This window comes from Prionailurus viverrinus, chromosome A3 (genome assembly GCF_022837055.1).
Source record: "Prionailurus viverrinus isolate Anna chromosome A3, UM_Priviv_1.0, whole genome shotgun sequence".
Lineage (NCBI taxonomy): Eukaryota > Metazoa > Chordata > Mammalia > Carnivora > Felidae > Prionailurus > Prionailurus viverrinus.
The window spans coordinates 74721169-74741904 of NC_062563.1; the positions used below are offsets into that span (position 1 = coordinate 74721169).

A 20736-nucleotide genomic window follows, 5' to 3' on the forward strand; every position below is an offset into this window, starting at 1 on the left:
CTTTTGATCCAGAGGTGCCCGTTAACCAGCAGATGGTCAATGCGACTTTCATAGGTCAGGCCCAAGGGACATCAGCACAACTGTAAAAGCTAGGGGATTTCGCCGGCATGAATGCCAGTCAGTTGCTGGAAGTAGCAACTAAGGTGTTTGTTGACCGTGACCAGGTGGCACGGAGGCAAGAATGCCAGAAGGTGCAGAAAAAGCCAGACTTGTTAGTTGCTGCCTTGGTGGAGTGGTCAGAATGCTCCTGGAAAGACGCCTGCCCTGCAGGGACAGGGCAGGGGCCAAAAAGGGGAATGGCAGGGAGGATCATCTAGCCCAGGACCACAGTTAGGATGGAACCAATGTGGTCACTGTCATCAGGAGGGCCGCTGGAAAAATGAGTGTCCCCTGTGGCTGGGTAATTTTCAACAAGGCCCCAAACAGAAAGAAAAAGGCCATGTGGTCCAGGACCAGTACCAACCAGCATCACTGCCTCATGGGGCCCCCAAAGATGATTTGTGGGGCTAAATGCCATGGAAGACTATGAGTAGGACTATGACAGACCAGGCTCTATTTTATTAGGCCTCCAAGAGCCTATGGTCCAAATGAATGTGGGGGACCGATCCATCGACTTCATAGTAGATACTGGGGCAGAACACTCAGTGGTGACCCAACCTGTGGGCCCCCTCTCACAGAGACAAGCCACCATTGTGGGGTCCATGAGCAATTGGACACGTTGTCCCTTCCTGCTGCCCCAGCGGTGCAGTATAGGCAGCCATGAAGTCATCCGTGAATTCCTCTATCTCTCCAACTTCCCTGTGGCTTTAATGGGCCAGGACCTGTTGGGAAAGTAGCAGGCCAAGAGAACTTTCAACTCCCATGGACAAGCTGCTCTGACCCTACGAAAGCTGGAAGCAAAGATTATGACTGTCATGATTCCCCAAGGGGATGAATGGCATCTCTATAGTCTCGTGGAGGAGCTACCACAGAGACCTGAGCTGCCCTTCAGAGTACCGGGGGTGTGAGCTGAGGACAACCCACTAGTACTGGCCTCCAGTAATTGTAGAACTAAAGCCAGGGGCAGGGCCCATCTGCCAAAAACAGTATTGCATCCCTTGTAAGGCACAGATGGGGATACAGAAGCACCTGGAGAGACCTGTAAAATACGGGATCCTCCCACCCTTGTCAGTCATGTTGGAACATGCCTCTCCTACCAGTCCAGAAGCCAGGCACTGATGACTATCGGTTGGTCCAAGACCTGTGTGCAATAAACCAGGCTGCTGTCACCCTGCAATCAGTTGTCCCAAACCCATACACTCTCTTGGGTCTTATCCCCACCGAAGCTGCCTTCTTCATATGCCTAGACCTCAGTGATGCCTTCTGCATCTGCCTGGCCCCCCAGAGTCAACCGATCTTTGCCTTTAGTGGGAGAATCCTGAAAATGGTGACAAGGGTGAGTTAACCTGGACCAGCTTGCCCCAGGGGTTCAAAAACTCCCCAGCTATTTTCGGCACTGCATTAGCCTCAGACCTAAGAGCCTTCCCAGCAGATCAACATGGCTCTGTCTTGCTTCAGTACGTAAATGACTTACTGCTAGCTGGAAGGTCTCAGGAGGATTGCATGGAAGGAACTTACCATCCTATGGGAAACTGGCGATAAGGTCTCAAGGAAAAAGGCCCAAATCAGTCAAAAGAAAGTCAAGTACCCTGACTTTCGTCTCTCACAGGGGCAGTGCCAACCCGGCCCAGAGAGAAAATAGACCGTTTGTTTGATCCTGGTCCCGTCGACCTGACGTCAGGTTCAGGAGTTTCTTGGGGCTGCAGGCTTCTGTAGAATCTGGATAACTAACTTCTTGGCCTTATGAGGCCACAAAAGGGGGAGAGTGGGAACCTCTGTTATGGGAGCAAGTACAGCAAAGGGCCTTTGAAGGGACCAAATGGGCCCTCACCAACGTGCCTGGTCTGGGGCTCCAAGACATGTCCAAGTCCTTGTGTGTTCATGAACATACTGGCATCGTGGTGGGAGTCCTAACCCAGATGTTGGGGTCATGGCATTGCCCAGTGGCATATCTCTCCAAGCAGCTTGACTCTGTTGCCCAAGGCTGACCACCCTGCTTACAGGCACTTGCAGCCATGGCCCTCTTAGTCTCCATTGCTGACAAATTAACTGTGGGAGAAGAATTGACAGTCCAAGTGCCATATTCAGTATTGACATTAATGGAGTACAAGGGACAGTACTGGCTAACCAACACCTGGATGATCAGATCTTGGGGAATGCTATGTCAGAACCTGTGCATTCACCTAGAAGTAGTGTGGACCCTAAACCCTGCAACCCTACTGCCTGTCGGGCCAGGTCAACCAGATCATGACTGCATTGAAATCATGGATGAGGTGTTCTCCAGCTGACCAGACTTGAGGAACCAGTCCCTCAAGGACCCCAACACTGAGGATTTCACTGATGGTAGCAGTTTTGTGAAAGAGGGAGAATGCCTTGCAGGGTACTCCGTGGTAACCCTGAATTCTATCATTGAGACCAAACCCCTGCCAAAGAGGTCTTTGGCACAGAAGGCAGAGCTCATCATGCTAACCCGAACCCTTCAACTGGCGGCAGGGATAAGTGTTAATATATACACAGACTCTTAAGTATGCCTTCCCCACCCTCCATATACATGGGGCTTTATATAAAGAAAAGGGTCTAATAAACTCAGGAGGAAAAGACAAAGTATGTTAAGGAAATCCTTGAACTCTTAGACGCTGTGTGGGGCCCTGAAAGAGTGGCAGTCATGTATTGTCAGGTACATCAAAGGGGAGATACCATGGCACATGGGGAAACCAGGTAGACTGAGAAGCAAAGCTTGTGGCCTCCAAAGGAACAGTGGAATCAGTGGCTTTAACTGCTGCACTGTTCCCTAGTCCACTGGTAGAATGGGAACCTAATTACTCACAACATGGGGGTACCTGGTTTAAGACTGAAAATGGAAGCTACCTTCAAGGTGGATGGTGGAAATTTGAAGGTGGCAGAATAGCAATTCCTGAGGCCCTGGCTCCAGCTTTTGTCAAGCAGTTCTATCAGGAAACCTATATTGGCCATACAGCTTTTGAGACCACGTTCAGCCAACATTTCTACATCCTTCAACTCTCCATAGCCTGAGCAGTATGCAAGCAATGTGGAACGTGTGCCCGGATTAACCCACGTCAGGGACCCAAGACCCCTGTGCAGAGTGTCGGGGGAGCCCCATTTGAAAATATGATGGTAGACTTCACTGAGCTTCCCTAGGTCCAAGGTTTAAATATCTGTTGGTCTTTGTGTACACTTTCTCAGGCTGGGTGGAAGCCTTCCCTACTTGCACAGAAAAGGCACATGAAGTCCCTCGACTTCTAAAAGAAATTATTCCTCGATTTGTGATCCCTATCACTATGGGGTCAGATAATGGGCCACCGTTCATGGTGGAGGTGGTGTGACTGGTGGCAAATGGGTTAAAGATCACCTGGAAGTTACACACGGCATACCGGCATACAGACCCCAGACCTCTGGGAAGGTGGAATGAATGAACTGAACCCTGAAGCTGCAATTAAGTAAACTATGTCAGGAACCCACCTACACTGGGATCAGGTGTTGCCAATCGGCTTGTTAAGAATCAGGTGTAGCCCCAGTAAGCAAATGGGGTTCTCCCCTTATGAAATCCTTTATGGGCACTCTTACCACATTATCAAGGGCATAAGAGGGGGATCTAAATGAGATAGGCAATCTGACCCTGAGGCAACAGATGCAGGCCCTTGGCTTTACCCTGACCACCTTACACCACTGGGTTAGGGAGCGATTACCTGTTAATCTGACCAGACCCTCATCCCTTTAAACCAGGAGATGCTGTATGCATGAAGGAGTGAAGTGTCCAACCCCTAAAACCCCTCTGGAGGGGCCTGTTCACTGTCATTTTGTTCAACCCCCTACTGCAGTAAAGGTAGCCAAGGTGGGTCCCTCACCACAGCAGAGGGAAGCTGGCATCTCAAAACTGAGAGTGCATTCCTGATCCTTCAACGCTGTGCAAGCTGACCACACAGAGGAAGCAGTCTGCAACGACAGAGGCTCTGGGAAACTGCAGCCCTGCTTTAGTCACTTTGGAACCTAATTAATCTACACATGGCAGAAGCTTGAGGAATTGACGGTCTGGTGGAACAAACAGACTGTCCTTATTTTCTTTATCTGTTTCCTTACTGTGATGTACTGCTACCCCTTGTTTCTCACTGTTTCTGTGATTCTTGCTCTACTTTTCACCATAGGATTGGCAGAGGCTGTCCCGGCTGGCTGGAAGTGTGAGAGGTTTCTGTTAGCACTCACCTCTTTGTGGATAGGATGCTTCGTTGGTATTGGTTGCTTCTAATCTGGACTTCTTCTGTAGACCTAGATTCTTCATCATATGACCCATGTATTGACAAAACCAGGTCAGGGCAGGGAATCACTTGGACCTTACTATACCATACCCACTTCACATGCCAAGGAAAAGTCCTGGGGACCTGCAGACCACCTATTTTATCTGCCAGTGGGAGAGTCAATACACTTGCTTTGATCCACAATACTCTCCCAGTGAAGATTGGTTAGAAGTCCGATCCTACCAAGGCCCCCTCGGGGCAGGGTGGAGGGGGGTGGGTTGGTCAGTTGGACACAAATTACTAACTGCAAATGACTGGTGTAAATGCTGTTTGACGTATGTGCAGTTATAGGTATTGGCCCAGAGGCATCTGTCATACGAAAAAAGCAGGCACATGTCACAAAGGGCCCAGCGACTCGATATACCATGTGGAGACTTAGATTGGGAGTGGGAATAACAACTCAATGACAAATATATGTGTGAGGAAAATGGTTTATGTGCCTATACACCTGAGTTTTTATGACCCAGCTGGAGGTGTGTTTCATGGGCTACTTGGAAACAAGAAAGCACAACAGTGCTCCTTCAGAAGGGGCTGCTACATCAGGTTGTCAATCAAAGGCCTATAACCCTGTTAATTTTACCATCATTAACCCAGGAGATTCCAAGTGGTGATGGGGCACCCGAAGTGGCATCCGGATCCATGGGCGAGGCAGACACCCAGGGAACTGTGCTATATTTCAATAGAGTCACTACTGCCCATCCAACCATGTCCCATCAAGTCTTCCACTCCTTCTATGAAGAAATAAGAAGTAGCCCCCTTCCCATTTCAGTCACAGCAAGGAACTAACTTGTTTCTAGCCCTAGAAGAGACTTTAGCCCAGACTCTAAAGATCTCTTCTTGCTATGTATGCAGGGGAATCAACCTGGGGGGTCAATGGCCATGGGAGGCTAGAGAATTAGATCCCCGGAAACCTTATAATGGAACAGAATAAGTCCTATTATCAGGGTTTGGCTCCTCAAAACCTGTTATTGAGAAAAACTGCCTTGCTTGATGGGGAAGAAAGTTTACCATCTCTGTTGGAAGGTTAATGTGCCTAGGCCAAAGATTTTATAACGCAACCACCTGGAAAACCCAAATGGTGGGGTCCCCAGATCACCTTGAGCCAAATCCCTACCCCTTGTCCAACCTCTCTCATCTCCAAGAGGCCTGGGACAATGTTGACACAGCCATCAAATGGCAGGCCCCAGGTGGAAGGACAGCCTATACAGTACTTGCCCTAGTCTTGTCAGGGTCATGTGTGCTGGGAACTATTCATCCATCTTCCTGCTCCCACTTGCCAAAGGGGAACATTTGGGAGTCCAAATGTATGGTGACAGGGAGATGATGATGGACAGGGAGATGATGAATGGCCTCCTGAGTTATAATGCAATATTACAGCCCTGGGCACAGGATGGGTCCTGGGGCTACCACACTCCCATTTATGCTAAACTGTGTAATCAGACTACAAGCAATTATAGAAATTGTAACCAATGAAACTGCCAGAGCTCTTAACTTACTAGCCAAGCAGCAAACTGAAAATGCACAATGCTGTCTATCAAAATCGCTTGGACTTAGATTACTTACTTGCTTCTGAGGGAGGAGTTTGTGGAAAGTTTAACCTAAGCCTACAGGTAGGTGATAAAGGAAAAGTCTAGAGGAGATCACAGATCGAATGAGAAAGATTGCTAAAGTTGGGACCCTGGGGGGTTATTTTCAACTCTCGGGGGATTCAAAACCCTCATAGGTATTATCCTCTTGATTTTGAGAGCTTGTGTAGCTCCCCTGGTTATACGGTCTATCTCCAGCCTCATTGAGGTAATGGTTGAAAGGAAAACGGCCGCATGTTAAGATGTTACAGAAATACAAACCTCTAAACCAAGATGATGCTCTTTGACCCAAAATAGGGTATCTGAGCATCTAAGGCGGGGTGGGGGGGGGGGGGAATTCGGTAGAGCCCCTCCTCTTAAGGAATGTGGGGAAAACCTCAAGACAAGATAAGTCAATCTATGTGTGCGTGCGTGACATTCCTCACAATTCTGTAACATAGACTGCCCATTCAGACTGTATATTACCATATATGGGAGACAAAGGGGCAAAAATTGTACAAATTCCTCCCCCCCCCCGCCCAGCTCCACTGTGCTGGGGGCTCAGCCTTTTGGGTCTTAGCCTGCTGAGCCTGTGCTGACATGAGTAAAGCTGCTTCCTGGAAAGAAAAGCCTCAGTGTTCTGACTCTGTGTGAGTCACAGCTACAATGGGAGTACCCCTGCAAAGTTTGTTCTGCAGACACCTCTGGGCTCTCAGGAATTGCAGAAGTGGCTCATACATCCTAGTAAGAAGTAACAATTCCCTCTGCTTACAGAAAGACCTCTTTCTATAGTTGGTCTCATTTTTTCTCCTAGCTGAGAGACTGTGGTAGCTAGGGTTAAATCTCAGCATCATCTGCCCAGGGACTGCTGGGACTGATAAGGGAGGAAGAGATTACACACTGAAGGAATTGAAATAATCATCTAGCATGTACTAGCAAAGAGCCAGAGGAGTACACTTGGGATTGGATTTTGAGGGTCCTTGATCAAGGGGGCTGGAGGTTAAGATTGGATAATTAAGATTTTGTTGACTTGGGATACCTGTGAAACAGAAGACTTAACCCAGGTCAGGACCTGAGGGGATGGGGCATACTTAACTGCTAACATAGCTCTTCAAAGCTTGGAAAATGGGAGAATAGAAATGAGTTTACAACCATGGAAGCTTTTGACTTCTAGAGAAGATAACCTTTTTGTTTTGGCATACTTATCTGATTACTGTTTCCTTATTATTTGTAACTAGTTGTTTTGTAACAATTTAAATGGTTTTTAGATCCCCTGCAAATGTGTTTGTTCTTCTCAACCTCTTTTTAATCTTATGTGGATTATGACCTGAGAATACTAATGATAGTAATAGTGGTGATTCTTGTTTTCTTCCTGAAAACATTACTTAAATGGTAATGTCTCCAGTGTTGTATACAAATTCTTAATTTCTGATAGATACGACTTAAGTTACGGACATTTCCTAATATTTTAAACTCTCTTGTGCAAATTTTATAAATTGCCTCTTCTGCATGTGATCATATAGTTTTTCTTTTGTTATCTTTATAGTGAATTACTGTATATTCTTATTCTTACCATCCTTATATTCGCATAGATCTACTTGGTCCCAATAGATCTTGTCAATATTTTATTACGATAATTTATAGGGCGGAGGTTCAAGCTAGTAACAAAGATCTTAAATTTACCTCCTCCCATGAACACAACAAATTTATAGCTACATATGAAACAATTCTCTCTGAAAAGGACCTGAAAGCTAGCTGAACAGCATCTCTACAAGAAAGGATAAAAGGGCCACATTGAGATGGATAGGAGAGGCAATACATGGTCTTGCAAGAACCACCCCCCTCCCCCCCCCCCCCCCCCCCGCAGGCACAGAGACCACCAACTGGAAAGGATCTCCTAATATAGAGCTTGTCCCTGAGGAGTGAGAGGTTTGTGCTCCTTATCAGGCACCCCAGTATTTGGGAACTATATCAGAGAGATGAGCCCCCAAAGCACTTGAAAATCAACTTCAGGAAAACCAGAGGGTTTTAGGGAATGGAAAATCCATTCTTTTTTTTTTTTTTTTCTTTTGGTTTAATGTCTATTTATATTTGAGAGACAGAGACAGAGTATGAGCGGGGGAGGGGCAGAGAGAGAGGGAGACACAGAATCTGAAGCAGGCTCCAGTCTCTGAGCTTTCAGCACACAGCCCAGTGCAGGGCTCGAACTCATGAACCACAAGATCATGACCTGAGCTGAAGTCGGACACTTAGCCAACTAAGCTACCCAGGTGCCCCGAAAATCCACTCTTAAAGGGCTCATGCACAGACCCACTCATCCTAGGACCCAGCACAAAAGTAAGTTTGCTAATCTTATAGCATCTGCTAGAGAGACAGGAACCTGTTGGGACTCTCGGGACAGAGGTGCTGGCAGACACCATTTTTGCATTCTCCTTCTGCCTTGGGACTGGTGCTGGCCCTGGCCATTTTTGCACACATACCCCCTCCTCTCAGCCAAGGCCTACCCTGCTCTAGCTAGTGCCCTGCCTCCATGGCCCACCCTGCCAGGCAGTGGGCATGTATAACTCACACAAGGGACACTCCTTGAGTACCTGGCTCGGGTGGCCAGGGCGAGATGGTGTTTCTGGACCCCCTGGGACTGAAATAATCAGTCCTTGACAGGTTACCACCTCCAAGGCACTGCACAAACAGCAGACTGAAATATATCCCCAGTGTTCATGTGAAAAAGGCATATTTTCTTGTCCTAGAGCTTTAGCCTGAGGTGCAGGATTCAGGTTTGCCATATATTCAAAAGCTATAGAGATGCCCCCAGAAGATGGGCCGGGAGATAACCATATTAGCGCTCTCCCATGGCCACATAACAGCTCAGTGATACCTCCCAGAAAGGAGCTTATGTAAGTCTATAGCCACGAGTTTTGCAGTTGTTACCCTGGGGTTACCTCCAGATTTCCTGGTCTGAAAGTCAGCACGGTTTATTGATTGCAGACCTACAAGACTATATATTTACATACCTTGAGAGCTGCTACCTGTAGATCTGGCTTATTCTATTCCTAAAAGAAGTAGTAAAAGAACAAATGAAGCCCAAAGTTAGTAGAAGGAAGGAAATAATAAATATCAGAGTTGAAATAAATGAAATGAATAATTGGTTCTTTGAAAAGATAAGCAACACTTATGAACCTTTAGGTAGGCTCACAAATTTAAAAAAAAGACAGGCCTCAAATAAAATAAAAAATGAAAGAAGTTACAACTGATACAATGAAAATACAAAAGATCCTAACAGACTACTATAATTATGTGCCAACAAATTGGACAATCCGGAAGAAATGGATAAATTCCTAGAACTATACAATCATCCAAGACTGAATCTTGAGGAAATAGAAAATTTGAATAAACCAATTGCTAGCAAAGGGATTGAGTCAATAATTAAAAACCTCCCAACAAACAAAAGTCCAGGACCACATGGCTTCACTGGTGAATTTCTACCAAACATGCAAAGAAGATGTAATACTAGCCTTCTCAAACAAGGATACCATAAGAGAAGAAAATTACAGGCCAGGCCAATAACCCTGATGAACATAAATACAAAAGTCCTTAACAAAATATTAGCAAACCACGTTCAACATCATTAAAAAGATACACAAGGGTCGTCTGGGTGGCTCAGTTGGTTAAGTCTCTGACTTTGGCTCAGGTTATTCTCGTGGTCTGTGAGTTTGAGCCCCATGTTGGGCTTGATGCTGACAGCTCAGAGCCTGGAGCCTGCTTGGGATTCTGTCTCCCTCTCTCTCTGCCCCTCCCCTGCTCATGCTCTGTCTCTCTTGCTTTCAAAAATAAGTAGACCAAAAAAAAAAAAAAAATCATACACCATGACTGAGGTTGATTTATCTAAGGGATGCAAGGATGGTCAATATCCACAAATCAATTAATGATAGATACATCACATTAACATTTGCATAGAAGAATAAGCTATTGTGTGTAAAGTACAAATAAGGCCAGGAGACTCCAAAACAACTGTAGAGAGAGAACTGCCTCAGTTCATAATGACTTAGCAGTCCTGGTGCCATTCTGCCACAGGGAGTGTGACTTGGCTTCTGTGAAACAAATTCCTGTCCCTGGGATAAATTCCCTTTTTTGCTTTAGCTTATGTTGGTTTCTGTCCTTTGATACCAAGACATATTCTTAGTTTTTCATTTACATTGTCTACCTACCTGGTCTCAACTCTCATTAGCCTAGAATTTTGTAACAGCCTCTTGAGCTTTAACATGATCTCATTGTCTACCTTCTTTTTGTAAGTAAACAAACATATTCTTGCCTGATTAAATGCTTTGAAGTATCATTTTGCACTGGCCTCCTCTTGACTTGTTTTCTTTAATATAATTTGCGAATTCTGGTGAAGAGAAGGCACAGATTAAGGAGTAAGACTATGTTAAATTGGTTTATAAAATGAAAAGGCTACTCTATAACATAAAATACCGAGTGAATATGAAGTTGTTAGTGCCTTTATCTGGAATTCTTTTTCCAGAATAGTGGCACATCTTCCTCTGCTTCTTTCAGGTGTCTGCTTAAATGTTACCTCCTCAGGCCATTCTGGTTAATTTTATCTAAAATGGTAGCTTTTTTTTTTTTCATCTTTTTAAAAAATTATTTATTTAATTTCAAGTTAGTTAACATATAGTATTGGTTTCAGGAGTAGAACCCAGTGATTCATCACTTACATATAACATCCAGTACTCATCCCAACAAGTGCCCTCCTTAATGCCCATCACCCATTTAGTCCATCCCCTCCAGCAACCCTCAGTTTGTTCTCTGTATTTAATAGTCTCTTATGGTTTGCCTTCTCTGTTCTTATTTTTTCCTTCCCTTTCCCTATGTTCATTTGTTTTGCTCCTTAAATTCCAAATATGAATGAAATCATATATTTGTCCTTCTCTGACTTATTTCGGTTAGGATAATACACTCTAGTTCCATCCACATTGTTGCAAATAGCAGATTTCATTCTTTTTGATCTCCGATTAATATTCCATTATATATATACACATAACACACACCACATCTTCTTTATCCATTCATCAGTTGATGAATATTTGGGCTCTTTCCATACTTTGGATATTGTTGATAGTGCTGCTATAAACATTGGGGTGTATGTGCCCCTTCAAATCAGCATTTTTGTATTCTTTGGATAAATACCTCATAGTGCAATTGCTGGGTCATAGGGTAGTTCTATTTTTAGTTTTTTGAGGAACCCCATACTGTTTTCTAGAGTGGCTATACCACTTTGCATTTCCACCAACAGTGCAAAAGTATTCCCCTTTCTCTGCATCCTCACCAACATCTTGTTTTTTTTCTGAGTTGTTAATTTTAGCCATTCTGACAGGTGTGATCTTTTCATGTGTCTATTAGCCATCTGGATGTAGTCTTTGGAAAAGTGTCTATTCATGTCTTTTGCCCATTTCTTCACTGGATTGGTTTTTAGATGTTGAGTTTGATAAATTCTTTACAGATTTTGGATACTGTCCCTTTATCTTATAGATCATTTGGAAATACCTTCTCCATTCTGTTGGTTGCCTTTTAGTTTTGATTATTTCCTTTGCTGTACAGAAGGTTTTTATCTCAGTGAGGTCCCAATAGTTCATTTTTGCTTTTGTTTCCCTTGCCTCTGAAGACATGTCTAGTAAGAAGTTGCTGTGGCCTAGGTTGAAGAGGTTGCTGCTGCCTGTTTTCTCCTGTAGGATTTTGATGGTTTCCTGTCTCACATTTAGGTCTTTCATCCATTTTGAATGTATCTTTGTGTATGGTTTAAGAAAGTGGTTCAGGGGCGCCTGGGTGGCGCAGTCGGTTAAGCATCCGACTTCAGCCAGGTCACGATCTCGCAGTCCGTGAGTTCAAGCCCCGCGTCAGGCTCTGGGCTGATGGCTCAGAGCCTGGAGCCTGTTTCCGATTCTGTGTCTCCCTCTCTCTCTGCCCCTCCCCCGTTCATGCTCTGTCTCTGTCCCCAAAATAAATAAACGTTGAAAAACAAAAATTAAAAAAAAAAAAAAGTGGTTCAGTTTAATTCTTCTGCATGTCGCTGTCCAATTTTCCCAACACTATTTTCTAAAGAGCCTGTCTTCTTTCTATTGGATATTCTTTTCTGCTTTGTTGAAGATTGGTTGGCCATACATTTATGAGTCCATTTCTGGGTTCTCTATTCTGCTCCATTCATTGATCTAGGTGTCTGTTTTTGTGCTATAAAATAGTACTTTTTCTTAATCACTTTATCCCTTTACCCAGTTGTTTTTCTTTAAAGAACCTACTAGCTGTTATGCTATATACTTCTTTACTGTTGGCTTCCATCCATTAGAACGAGCATTGGAACTTCATCTGTTTTGTTTACTGATACATCTGTAAATGTTTACTGGTTCATCTGTTTTGATACTGATACATTAATAGTGTTTGGAACAGAGTAAGTATTGAATAAATGAATGATTACTATGCTTGGCATAATTGAGCTAAGAAAGATGTATTTATACTACTATCTTAAATCTGGAAGTGTAAGATACTCTATGAGAAGAAAAAATGATTGTATACAAACTGTAATTTATGGGCAAGGGGTTATCACAGTAACTAAAAATATGAAGGAAAAAGTCTTGTACATACCTATAGTGCACGAACTACCAAAGATGGGCACTTCAATTTTAGTTCTTATAGCGTTTTTAGCATATAATTATATGCACTTTCATTTTTTAAAATATCTTTCAACTTTTCCATTTTTTTAATGTTTATTTTTATTTGAGAGAGAGAGAGAATGAGAATGAGTGCCAAGTGGAGGAGGGGCAGAGAGGGAGGGAGACACAGAATGTGAAGCAGGCTCCAGGCTCCGAGCTGTCAGCACAGAGCTGGATGCCAGGCTCGAACCCATAAACCATGAGATCATGACCTCAGCCAAAGTCGGATCCTCAACCAACTGCAACCAACTAAATGCACTTTTAGAAGTACTTCATGGAAAATAGAGAAAACTATCTGGGGCGCCTGGGTGGCTCGGTCAGTTAAGCATCCGACTTCGGCTCAGGTGATGATCTCACAGTCCATGAGTTTGAGCCCCGCGTCGGGCTCTGTGCTGACAGCTCAGAGCTTGGAGCCTGTTTCAGATTCTGTGTCTCCCTCTCTCTCTGGCCCTCCCCTGTTCATGCTCTGTCTCTCTCTGTCTCAAAAATAAATAAACGTTAAAACAAAATTAAAAAAAAAAAAGAAAATAGAGAAAACTATCAATATTTGAAGACAAAAATAAAAGTTCAGACAAAGTGTAAGCTCTTGGTTTAAGTGGAAATGGAATCTTTTTGGAGATTTGTTAGTGGGCTGTATTGTCACTTTATGGAACCAGAGTTTTAAGAACTAGCTTCATTTTTCTCCTAGTAGTAGTAGTTGGGAGTCCCTCTGAAAAATAGAAATTTAAGAAAAACATAAATTACTATTTTGAAATTCTACCATTAAAGTTTAGGTCTTAGAAGGCAAAGTGAGAAATGAAAGATTTTGGTCACTATTAGAGAAAAATCAAATGTACAAAGCATATAGTTTATATTTAATGTCATTTTCAATTAATCTTAAGTATTTCAGAAAATGTGCCTACCATAATTATATATTATTTAATATATAATAAATATTACATAATCAGTATTTATGGACTTAAATATTTAAAAAATATTTGACTAAATTTTCAGTATTTTATAAACTATGTATGAGTCATGAATATACAAACATTTTATCAGAATTATAAAAGGATTGCATATTCTAAATTATGGCTTCCATCAGCTATTCACTTTTTTGTGGATTATGTGATAAATGAAATCATGGATATGAACATTTTATAGCTATTACTAATAATTATGTCAACAGCCTTTATATAGGACTGTTTCAAATATTAACTGAAAATAAAGGTCTTTCCATCCTTTATACCAGGAACATACCTATGTGAGTAACATACACAAAAAATGACCTAGATCCTTTTGATGAGTAAATGATTTTCCTGTCTTTTCTAAATATTCTATTTGCTAAATTTGAAAAATGTACTCCCTCATTCTAGTTAGGATCCCATTTATAATATTTATTCCACTACATTTATGGTTTTGTGACCAATTTGAAAGATGGTGTATCATTAAAAAAACAGATCAAATTAGCTTCTTCAACTCCTTATTATATCTGGTAACTGTACTAAAGAAACTGGCTTTGAATACGGCAAGTCCCAGTCTGTGAAAGTTGTAGGCAAGTACAGCACTTGTGCAGAGGTGAGCTATTACATGACCAAGGGTAAACTGTCACAACTATACACAAAGAAGGAAAAGAAGATATGTAGGAAGAGATCCATTACAGTAGCAAATGTTACCTATTATTTCTAAGGTTTTAAGCTATTTTGGAATTATAGGAAATGAAGGGCAATCTTTTTAAAGATGTATATAAATGGTTTAGTTTTAATATTTATTCATTTATAACATAAATAAAAATAAGAATAGAAGTAACTCAAAATAAAAAAATAGACCACATAAAATGAGCATTTTAATACAAATCATTAGAATATATTTATACTATATATAAATCTATACATTAGAAGACACTACTGAAATTTTGCTCTACAGAATATCATTCTAGAATTCTCTTTAAAACAACCAAATCACTGGGAAGAATTAGATGACTGTGAAACAGATTCTCCCATTACAATACTACTTCTGTCATTTAGAGTTTTGACAACAGTTGTAGCTGGAGACTGTAGCACTTTACGAGAGAGCCTCATTCTTCCATCAGCTGGATCACGTCCAAAGTATTTCACCTATATTAAAGAAACAAATTTACTTTGAAAGTTATAGTACAGTGATTGACATCCAAATTAGAAGATATTTAAATTTACATAGTGCAAATAAAACACTGATTAATGTTTTTACTTGTCTGTTGAAAGCATAGCTCAGTGCTAAGTAGAGGTATATGCTAATAAATATAATTTGGTTAAACAGTGATTATAAAAAAAGAAGAGACCAGCATTTAGTTGTCCAATTATAATCTTCTGTTAGACTCATCTGTGCCTTCCAGGTCTCTACACTGGAAGAACAGTGAAAGCCATGGTCAATGATTCTAGATAAGGGATTTCTGAGCCTAATGGTGCTACAAACTATATAGGATTATGCTTGGGTCATTTACACTATTTCTCAAAAAGGACTATCACACTGGAGATTATTTGGCTTGACCTTAGACAACACAAATCAGGGGGAATTGTGGCAGTTTTAAAGTCCCTTCCGATGTTGAGAAAACAATCTTATACAGATATATCTTAGTTTTTATTCTTCTCCAGAGGCTACTTGAACAATGGGACTACAGGTTGGGAATAAACTAGAAACCTTAGTTACCCGGGTCATGGATGATAGGTGTAGCTGGAATGTGGTATGGAAGAACAATAAAACAAAAGAAACAAAACCAAACCACACCAGACTGGCAATGACTTCCTTTATCCACTCATAAAAGACTATAGAAAAGGTCCAACAACATGGCTTTCATCAAACTTAAAAACTTTTAGCCTTAAGCAGTGTAGAAGCAATTAAAGTCTCAACTCTTCAAATATGACATTCGAGGCCTTCAACAGAGTTATTACATTTTCAGGGTTCTCCTGTCCTGTCTGCAAATCACTGCACAGTCATCATTGACCTCATGTATTTTTAAAAGCTCTAAAGGGGACTACTGTTCTAACTAAACTATAAGCTAGGGTAAAGAATTGCATCTTAAATCTTTAGTGAGTCTATTTAAGAGCAAACCTAAAGTTTAAAAAGCACAGCATATAAATAATGTAAATCACAGATGTTGCTTTGATTCTTTCAGCTTACTTAAAAAAAAAAATTCAAACTTCGGATATAATTTACAACATTAAGGGTAAAAAGTTGAATACAAGTACCTGAATTTCTTGGCCAACTTCTAATCCTAAGGCAGTAGGATGTTTAATCTGAAAGAGAACATGTTAATCTATTAGTTGTTGTATATAATTTCCTAATATCCATAGTAGTACACATTTTTTAAGTAGAAACAGCTTTATTGTTTTTTTTGATTATAAAATCTGTTGATAAAGACTTAATACATAAGTATTCAGATGATAGCAAAAATTACTGAAGACCTCTATACTTTTATTTTTTTATTTTTTCAACGTTTATTTATTTTTTTGGGACAGAGAGAGACAGAGCATGAACGGGGGGCGGGGGGCAGAGAGAGAGGGAGACACAGAATCGGAAACAGGCTCCAGGCTCTGAGCCATCAGCCCAGAGCCCGACGCGGGGCTCGAACTCCCGGACCGCGAGATCGTGACCTGGCTGAAGTTGGACACTTAACCGACTGCGCCACCCAGGAGCCCCAAGACCTCTATACTTTTAGATCACTACTGCTAATACAAGTATTCCAATGTCTACTTAGTGTGTATTACATTTGTAAAAATGGACCTTACTGAGCTTGTCTCATAGTATGTTAATTTTTCATTCAATAATATGTTGAGGACATCTTTTTACAGTGGTGAGAATGGACATCCCTGTTTTGTTCCTGACCTTAGGGGGAAAGATCTCAGTTTTTCCCCATTGAGGATGATAATAGCATTTGTCTTTTGTATATGGCTTTTATGATCTTGAGGTATGATCCTTCTATCCCTACTTTCTTGAAGGTTTTTATCAAGAAAGGATGCTGTATTTTGTCGAATGCTTTCTCTGCATCTATTGAGAGGATCATATGGTTCTTGTCCTTTTTTTTTTATTGATGTGATGAATCATACTGATTGATTGGAGGATACTGAACCAGCCCTGCATCCCAGGTATAAATTCCACTTGGTCGTGGTGTATAATTTTTTTTAACGTATTGTTGGATCTGGTTGGCTAATATCTTGTTGAGGATTTCTGCATCCATGTTCACCAGGGAAATTGTTTTCTTTTGTAGTGGGGGTCTTTGTTTGGTTTTGAAATCAAGGTAATGCTGGCTTCATAGAAAGAATTTGGAAGTTTTCCTTCCATTTCTACTTTTTGGAACAGCTTTAAGAGAAGAGGTGTTGACTCTTAACTTAAATGTTTGGTAGAATTCCCCTGGAAAGCTATCTGGCCCTGGACTCTTGTTTTTTTTTTGGAGATTTTTGATTACTAATTCAATTTCTTTACTGGTTATGGGTATGTTCAAATTTTCTATTCCTGTTTCAGTTTTGGTAGTGTGTATGTTTCTAGGGATTTGTCCATTTCTTCCAGATTGCCCATTTTATTGGCATATAATTGCTCATAATATTCTCTTATTATTGTTTTTATTTCTGTGTTGGTTGTGATCTCTCTTTTTTCATTCTTGATTTTATTTATTTGGGTCCTTTCCTTTTCTTTTTGATCAAACAGGCTAGGAGTTTATCAATTTTGTTAATTCTTTTAAAGAACCAGTCTGGTTTCATTGATCTGTTCTGTTTTTTTGGTTTCAATAGCATTAATTTCTGCTCTAATCTTTATTATTTCCTGCCTTCTGCTGGTTTTGGGTTTTATTTGCTGTTCTTTTTCCAGCTCTTTAAGGTGTAAGGTTAGGTTGTATATCTGAAACCTTTCTTCCTTCTTTAGGAAGGCCTGGATTGCTATATACTTTCCTCTTATGACTGCCTTTGCTGTGTCCCAGAGGTTTTGGGTTGTAGTGTTATTTTCATTGGCTTCCATGTACTTTTTAATTTCCTCTTTAACTTCTTGGTTAGCTCATACATTCTTTAGTAGGATGTTCTTTAATCTCCAAGTATTTGTTACCTTTCCAAATTTTTTCTTGTGGTTGATTCTGAGTTTCATAGCATTGTGGTCTGAAAATATGCATGGTACGATCTTGATCTTTTTGTACTTGTTGAGGGCTGAGGACATCTTTTTATATCAATGTATGAAACGATAGAGTATTCAGTTATGTAATTTGTTTGATATCCTAAAGATGGTCATTTAATGTTTTCAATTCTGGTGTTGCAAATGTTAATAATTACTGAATCTAGGTGTAAGGTATATGGGTGTTCAGTGTACTATTTTTTCAACCTTTCTGTAGGTAATTATTATTTCAACAATTGTGTATTCATTTACTCAAATTATCCTCTCAAAACAAAGTCCTAATGTTGAACTTCTAGGGCCAAAGGTACTCATACACATTTACCAAACACTCTCCAAAATGTTTGCCCGAATCCTGTCAACAGTATCTGAAGTATATGAGAATGTCCATTTGTTTTACCATATATTTACCCACACTGGGAATTTTCAACTATCTGAAAGCTGAAAAATAGTAACTTAGTTTTATTTGCATTTAAAACAATTGCTATTGCTATTGCTCTTTCTTACTGATCCATATAATCCCTTTGTATATGAAACCTCTCTCATGTTATATACATTTTTTCCCCTAAGTTGCTACTTGCCTTTCAGCTTAATTTTGCCACATACTTTTTCCCCCTTAATGTTTGTTTTTGCGACAGAGTGTGAGTGTGAGCAGGGCAAGGGCAAAGAGAGAGGGAGGCAGAGGATCTGAAGCAGGTCCTGCACTATTGGCACACAGCCTGACACGGGACTCGAACACACAAACAGTGAGATCATGACCCGAGCTGAAGTTGGACACTTAACTGAGCCACCCAGGCATCCTTCTGCCATATACTTAAAAAAAAAAAAAAAAAAAAAAAAAAAAGTCAAATTTAATCAATTTATTTACATTTTTGGCTTTGATATCATGCTGAAAATTATTTCCCCAGTCCCAATATTATTAAAATATCCCAATATTCTGCTAGTGTCATTCCTCAACCCCACTCTCCCATGCCCAGATTTTCTTTTTCTTCCCTCATCACCTTAAAATGTTTTTTTTGTTTTTTTTTTTGTTTTTTTTTTTTTTCAACGTTTATTTATTTTTGGGACAGAGAGAGACAGAGCATGAACAGGGGAGGGCCAGAGAGAGAGGGAGACACAGAATCGGAAACAGGCTCCAGGCTCTGAGCCATCAGCCCAGAGCCTGACGCGGGGCTCGAACTCACGGACCATGAGATCGTGACCTGGCTGAAGTCGGACGCTTAACCGACTGCGCCACCCAGGCGCCCCTGTTTTTTTGTTTTTAACAGCTCCTCAAAGCAGATGGGATTTTGGTATTAAAAAAAGTAGACATCAGGGGCACCTGGGTGGTCAGTCCATTAAGTGTCTGACTTCGGCTCAGGTCATGATTTCACAGTTCACAATTCTGAGGCCTGCATCAGGCTCTGTGCTGACAGCTCAGAGCCTGGAGTCTGTTTCAGATTCTGTGTCTCCCTCTCTCACTGCTCCTCTTCTGCTTACACACTCTCTCTTTCAAAAATATACATTAAAAAAAAAAAAAGAGTAGATATCAAACCAGCTACTCCAATATGAATTATTGAATAATCTTTGTTTCTTCACAGACTGAAAATGCAACTTTTAGAATGTATTATGTTCCCATGCATATACCTGGATGACTTCTGGTCTCTATTTTGTTGCATAAATTGTCTATTTCTGGGTCAGTAATACACTGTTTTATTCTGTATAGCTTTATATTTCAAGGTTTGGTAAACCAAATACTCCTATTCTCTGCCCCCCCATAGTTTTCTTGAATAGTTTCGTATTTTTAGCTTTATCCTGCCATGCTTGGTTGGCCAAGAAAAGTGGCAAGACAGGGCTACAACTAGATATTTGTAGTTAACTGCCACGTGTTAACTCTAGATGTAATACTCAAGAATGTTTCTATTCCATCATGAAAGAACAAATATAAACATCTGTGTTAAAGAGTATAAGAACCTTCTGTCATTTTTAGTTTTCTTTATTTAGGCTAGTATTGGAGAAAGTACACAATCCTCATCAACCCAGGTAATTTCACTATGATTATTTTAAGGCAGTTTTATATTTAAAAAAAAATTTTTTTTTTTAACGTTTATTTATTTTTGAGACAGAGAGGGACAGAGCATGAATGGGGGAGGGTCAGAGAGAGAGAGGGAGACACAGATTCTGAAACAGGCTCCAGGCTCTGAGCTGTCAGCACAGAGCCTGACGCGGGGCTTGAACTCACGAACCGTGAGATCATGACCTGAGCCGAAGTCGGACGGTTAACCAACTGAGCCACCCAGGCGCCCCTTTAAGGCAGTTTTAAAAATAATCAAATTATTTATTTTTTTTTACCTTTCGTTGATCAAGTTGTGTGTTATGAAGCAGTACTGCAGTCATATTTGGATATAGTTTAACCATTACTCCAGTGTCTCTGAAAAGGAAATAAGCCTAGTTAAAATAGTAATATCTGTGTATGTACTGATAATCAAACTGATTATGTATTCATATGGGAACAAAGTAAACACACACACAAATAAAAAGTAGGATTCTCTAACTTATATTTTCAATTGAACATACAACCCATATTTAAATACTTGTGAATCAAAATACAGAGAAAAGATAAAAAGGACAAGCTTTTAGACTGTATTTTTCTGTATTTCTTTTCATAGTATTTCCCAAAACATTTTAAAATGACATTAAATATTTTATTTTACTTTTAAATGTTTATTTATTTATTTTGAGAAAGAGAGGGAGAGAGAATCACAGGCAGGCTCCATGCTGGCAACACAGGGGCTTGAACCTATAACCGTAAGATCATGGCCTGAGTTGAAATCAAGAGACAGACACTTAACTGACTGAGCCACTCAGGTGCCCCTCCTTTGGTTTTTATTCTTTATTATTCATTTCATATCACTTTGAACATTCAGGCTACATCTGATATAGTTTTTTTTTCTTCTTAGATAGTGG

General features: G+C 40.8%; 1 protein-coding gene across 5 annotated transcripts in view; it reads right to left on the reverse strand.

Moving 5' to 3' along the window:
• Nucleotides 1-20736, reverse strand: part of PNPT1 (polyribonucleotide nucleotidyltransferase 1) — a 64904-nt gene that overhangs the window by 1381 nt on the left and 42787 nt on the right. For 2 of the 5 annotated variants that reach the window (XM_047852979.1, XM_047852981.1), the window contains 3 exons: nucleotides 20122-20200; nucleotides 15885-15932; nucleotides 14502-14774 (listed from right to left, as the gene is read on the reverse strand). In XM_047852979.1, the coding sequence (XP_047708935.1) occupies nucleotides 14619-14774; nucleotides 15885-15932; nucleotides 20122-20200 (283 nt within the window). In that variant the 3' untranslated portion in view covers nucleotides 14502-14618. Of the gene's footprint in view, nucleotides 1-6526; nucleotides 6531-14501; nucleotides 14775-15688; nucleotides 15695-15884; nucleotides 15933-20121; nucleotides 20201-20610; nucleotides 20616-20736 lie in introns of those variants that run through there. The other 3 variants (XM_047852980.1, XM_047852982.1, XR_007150933.1) reach the window with 3 other exon arrangements.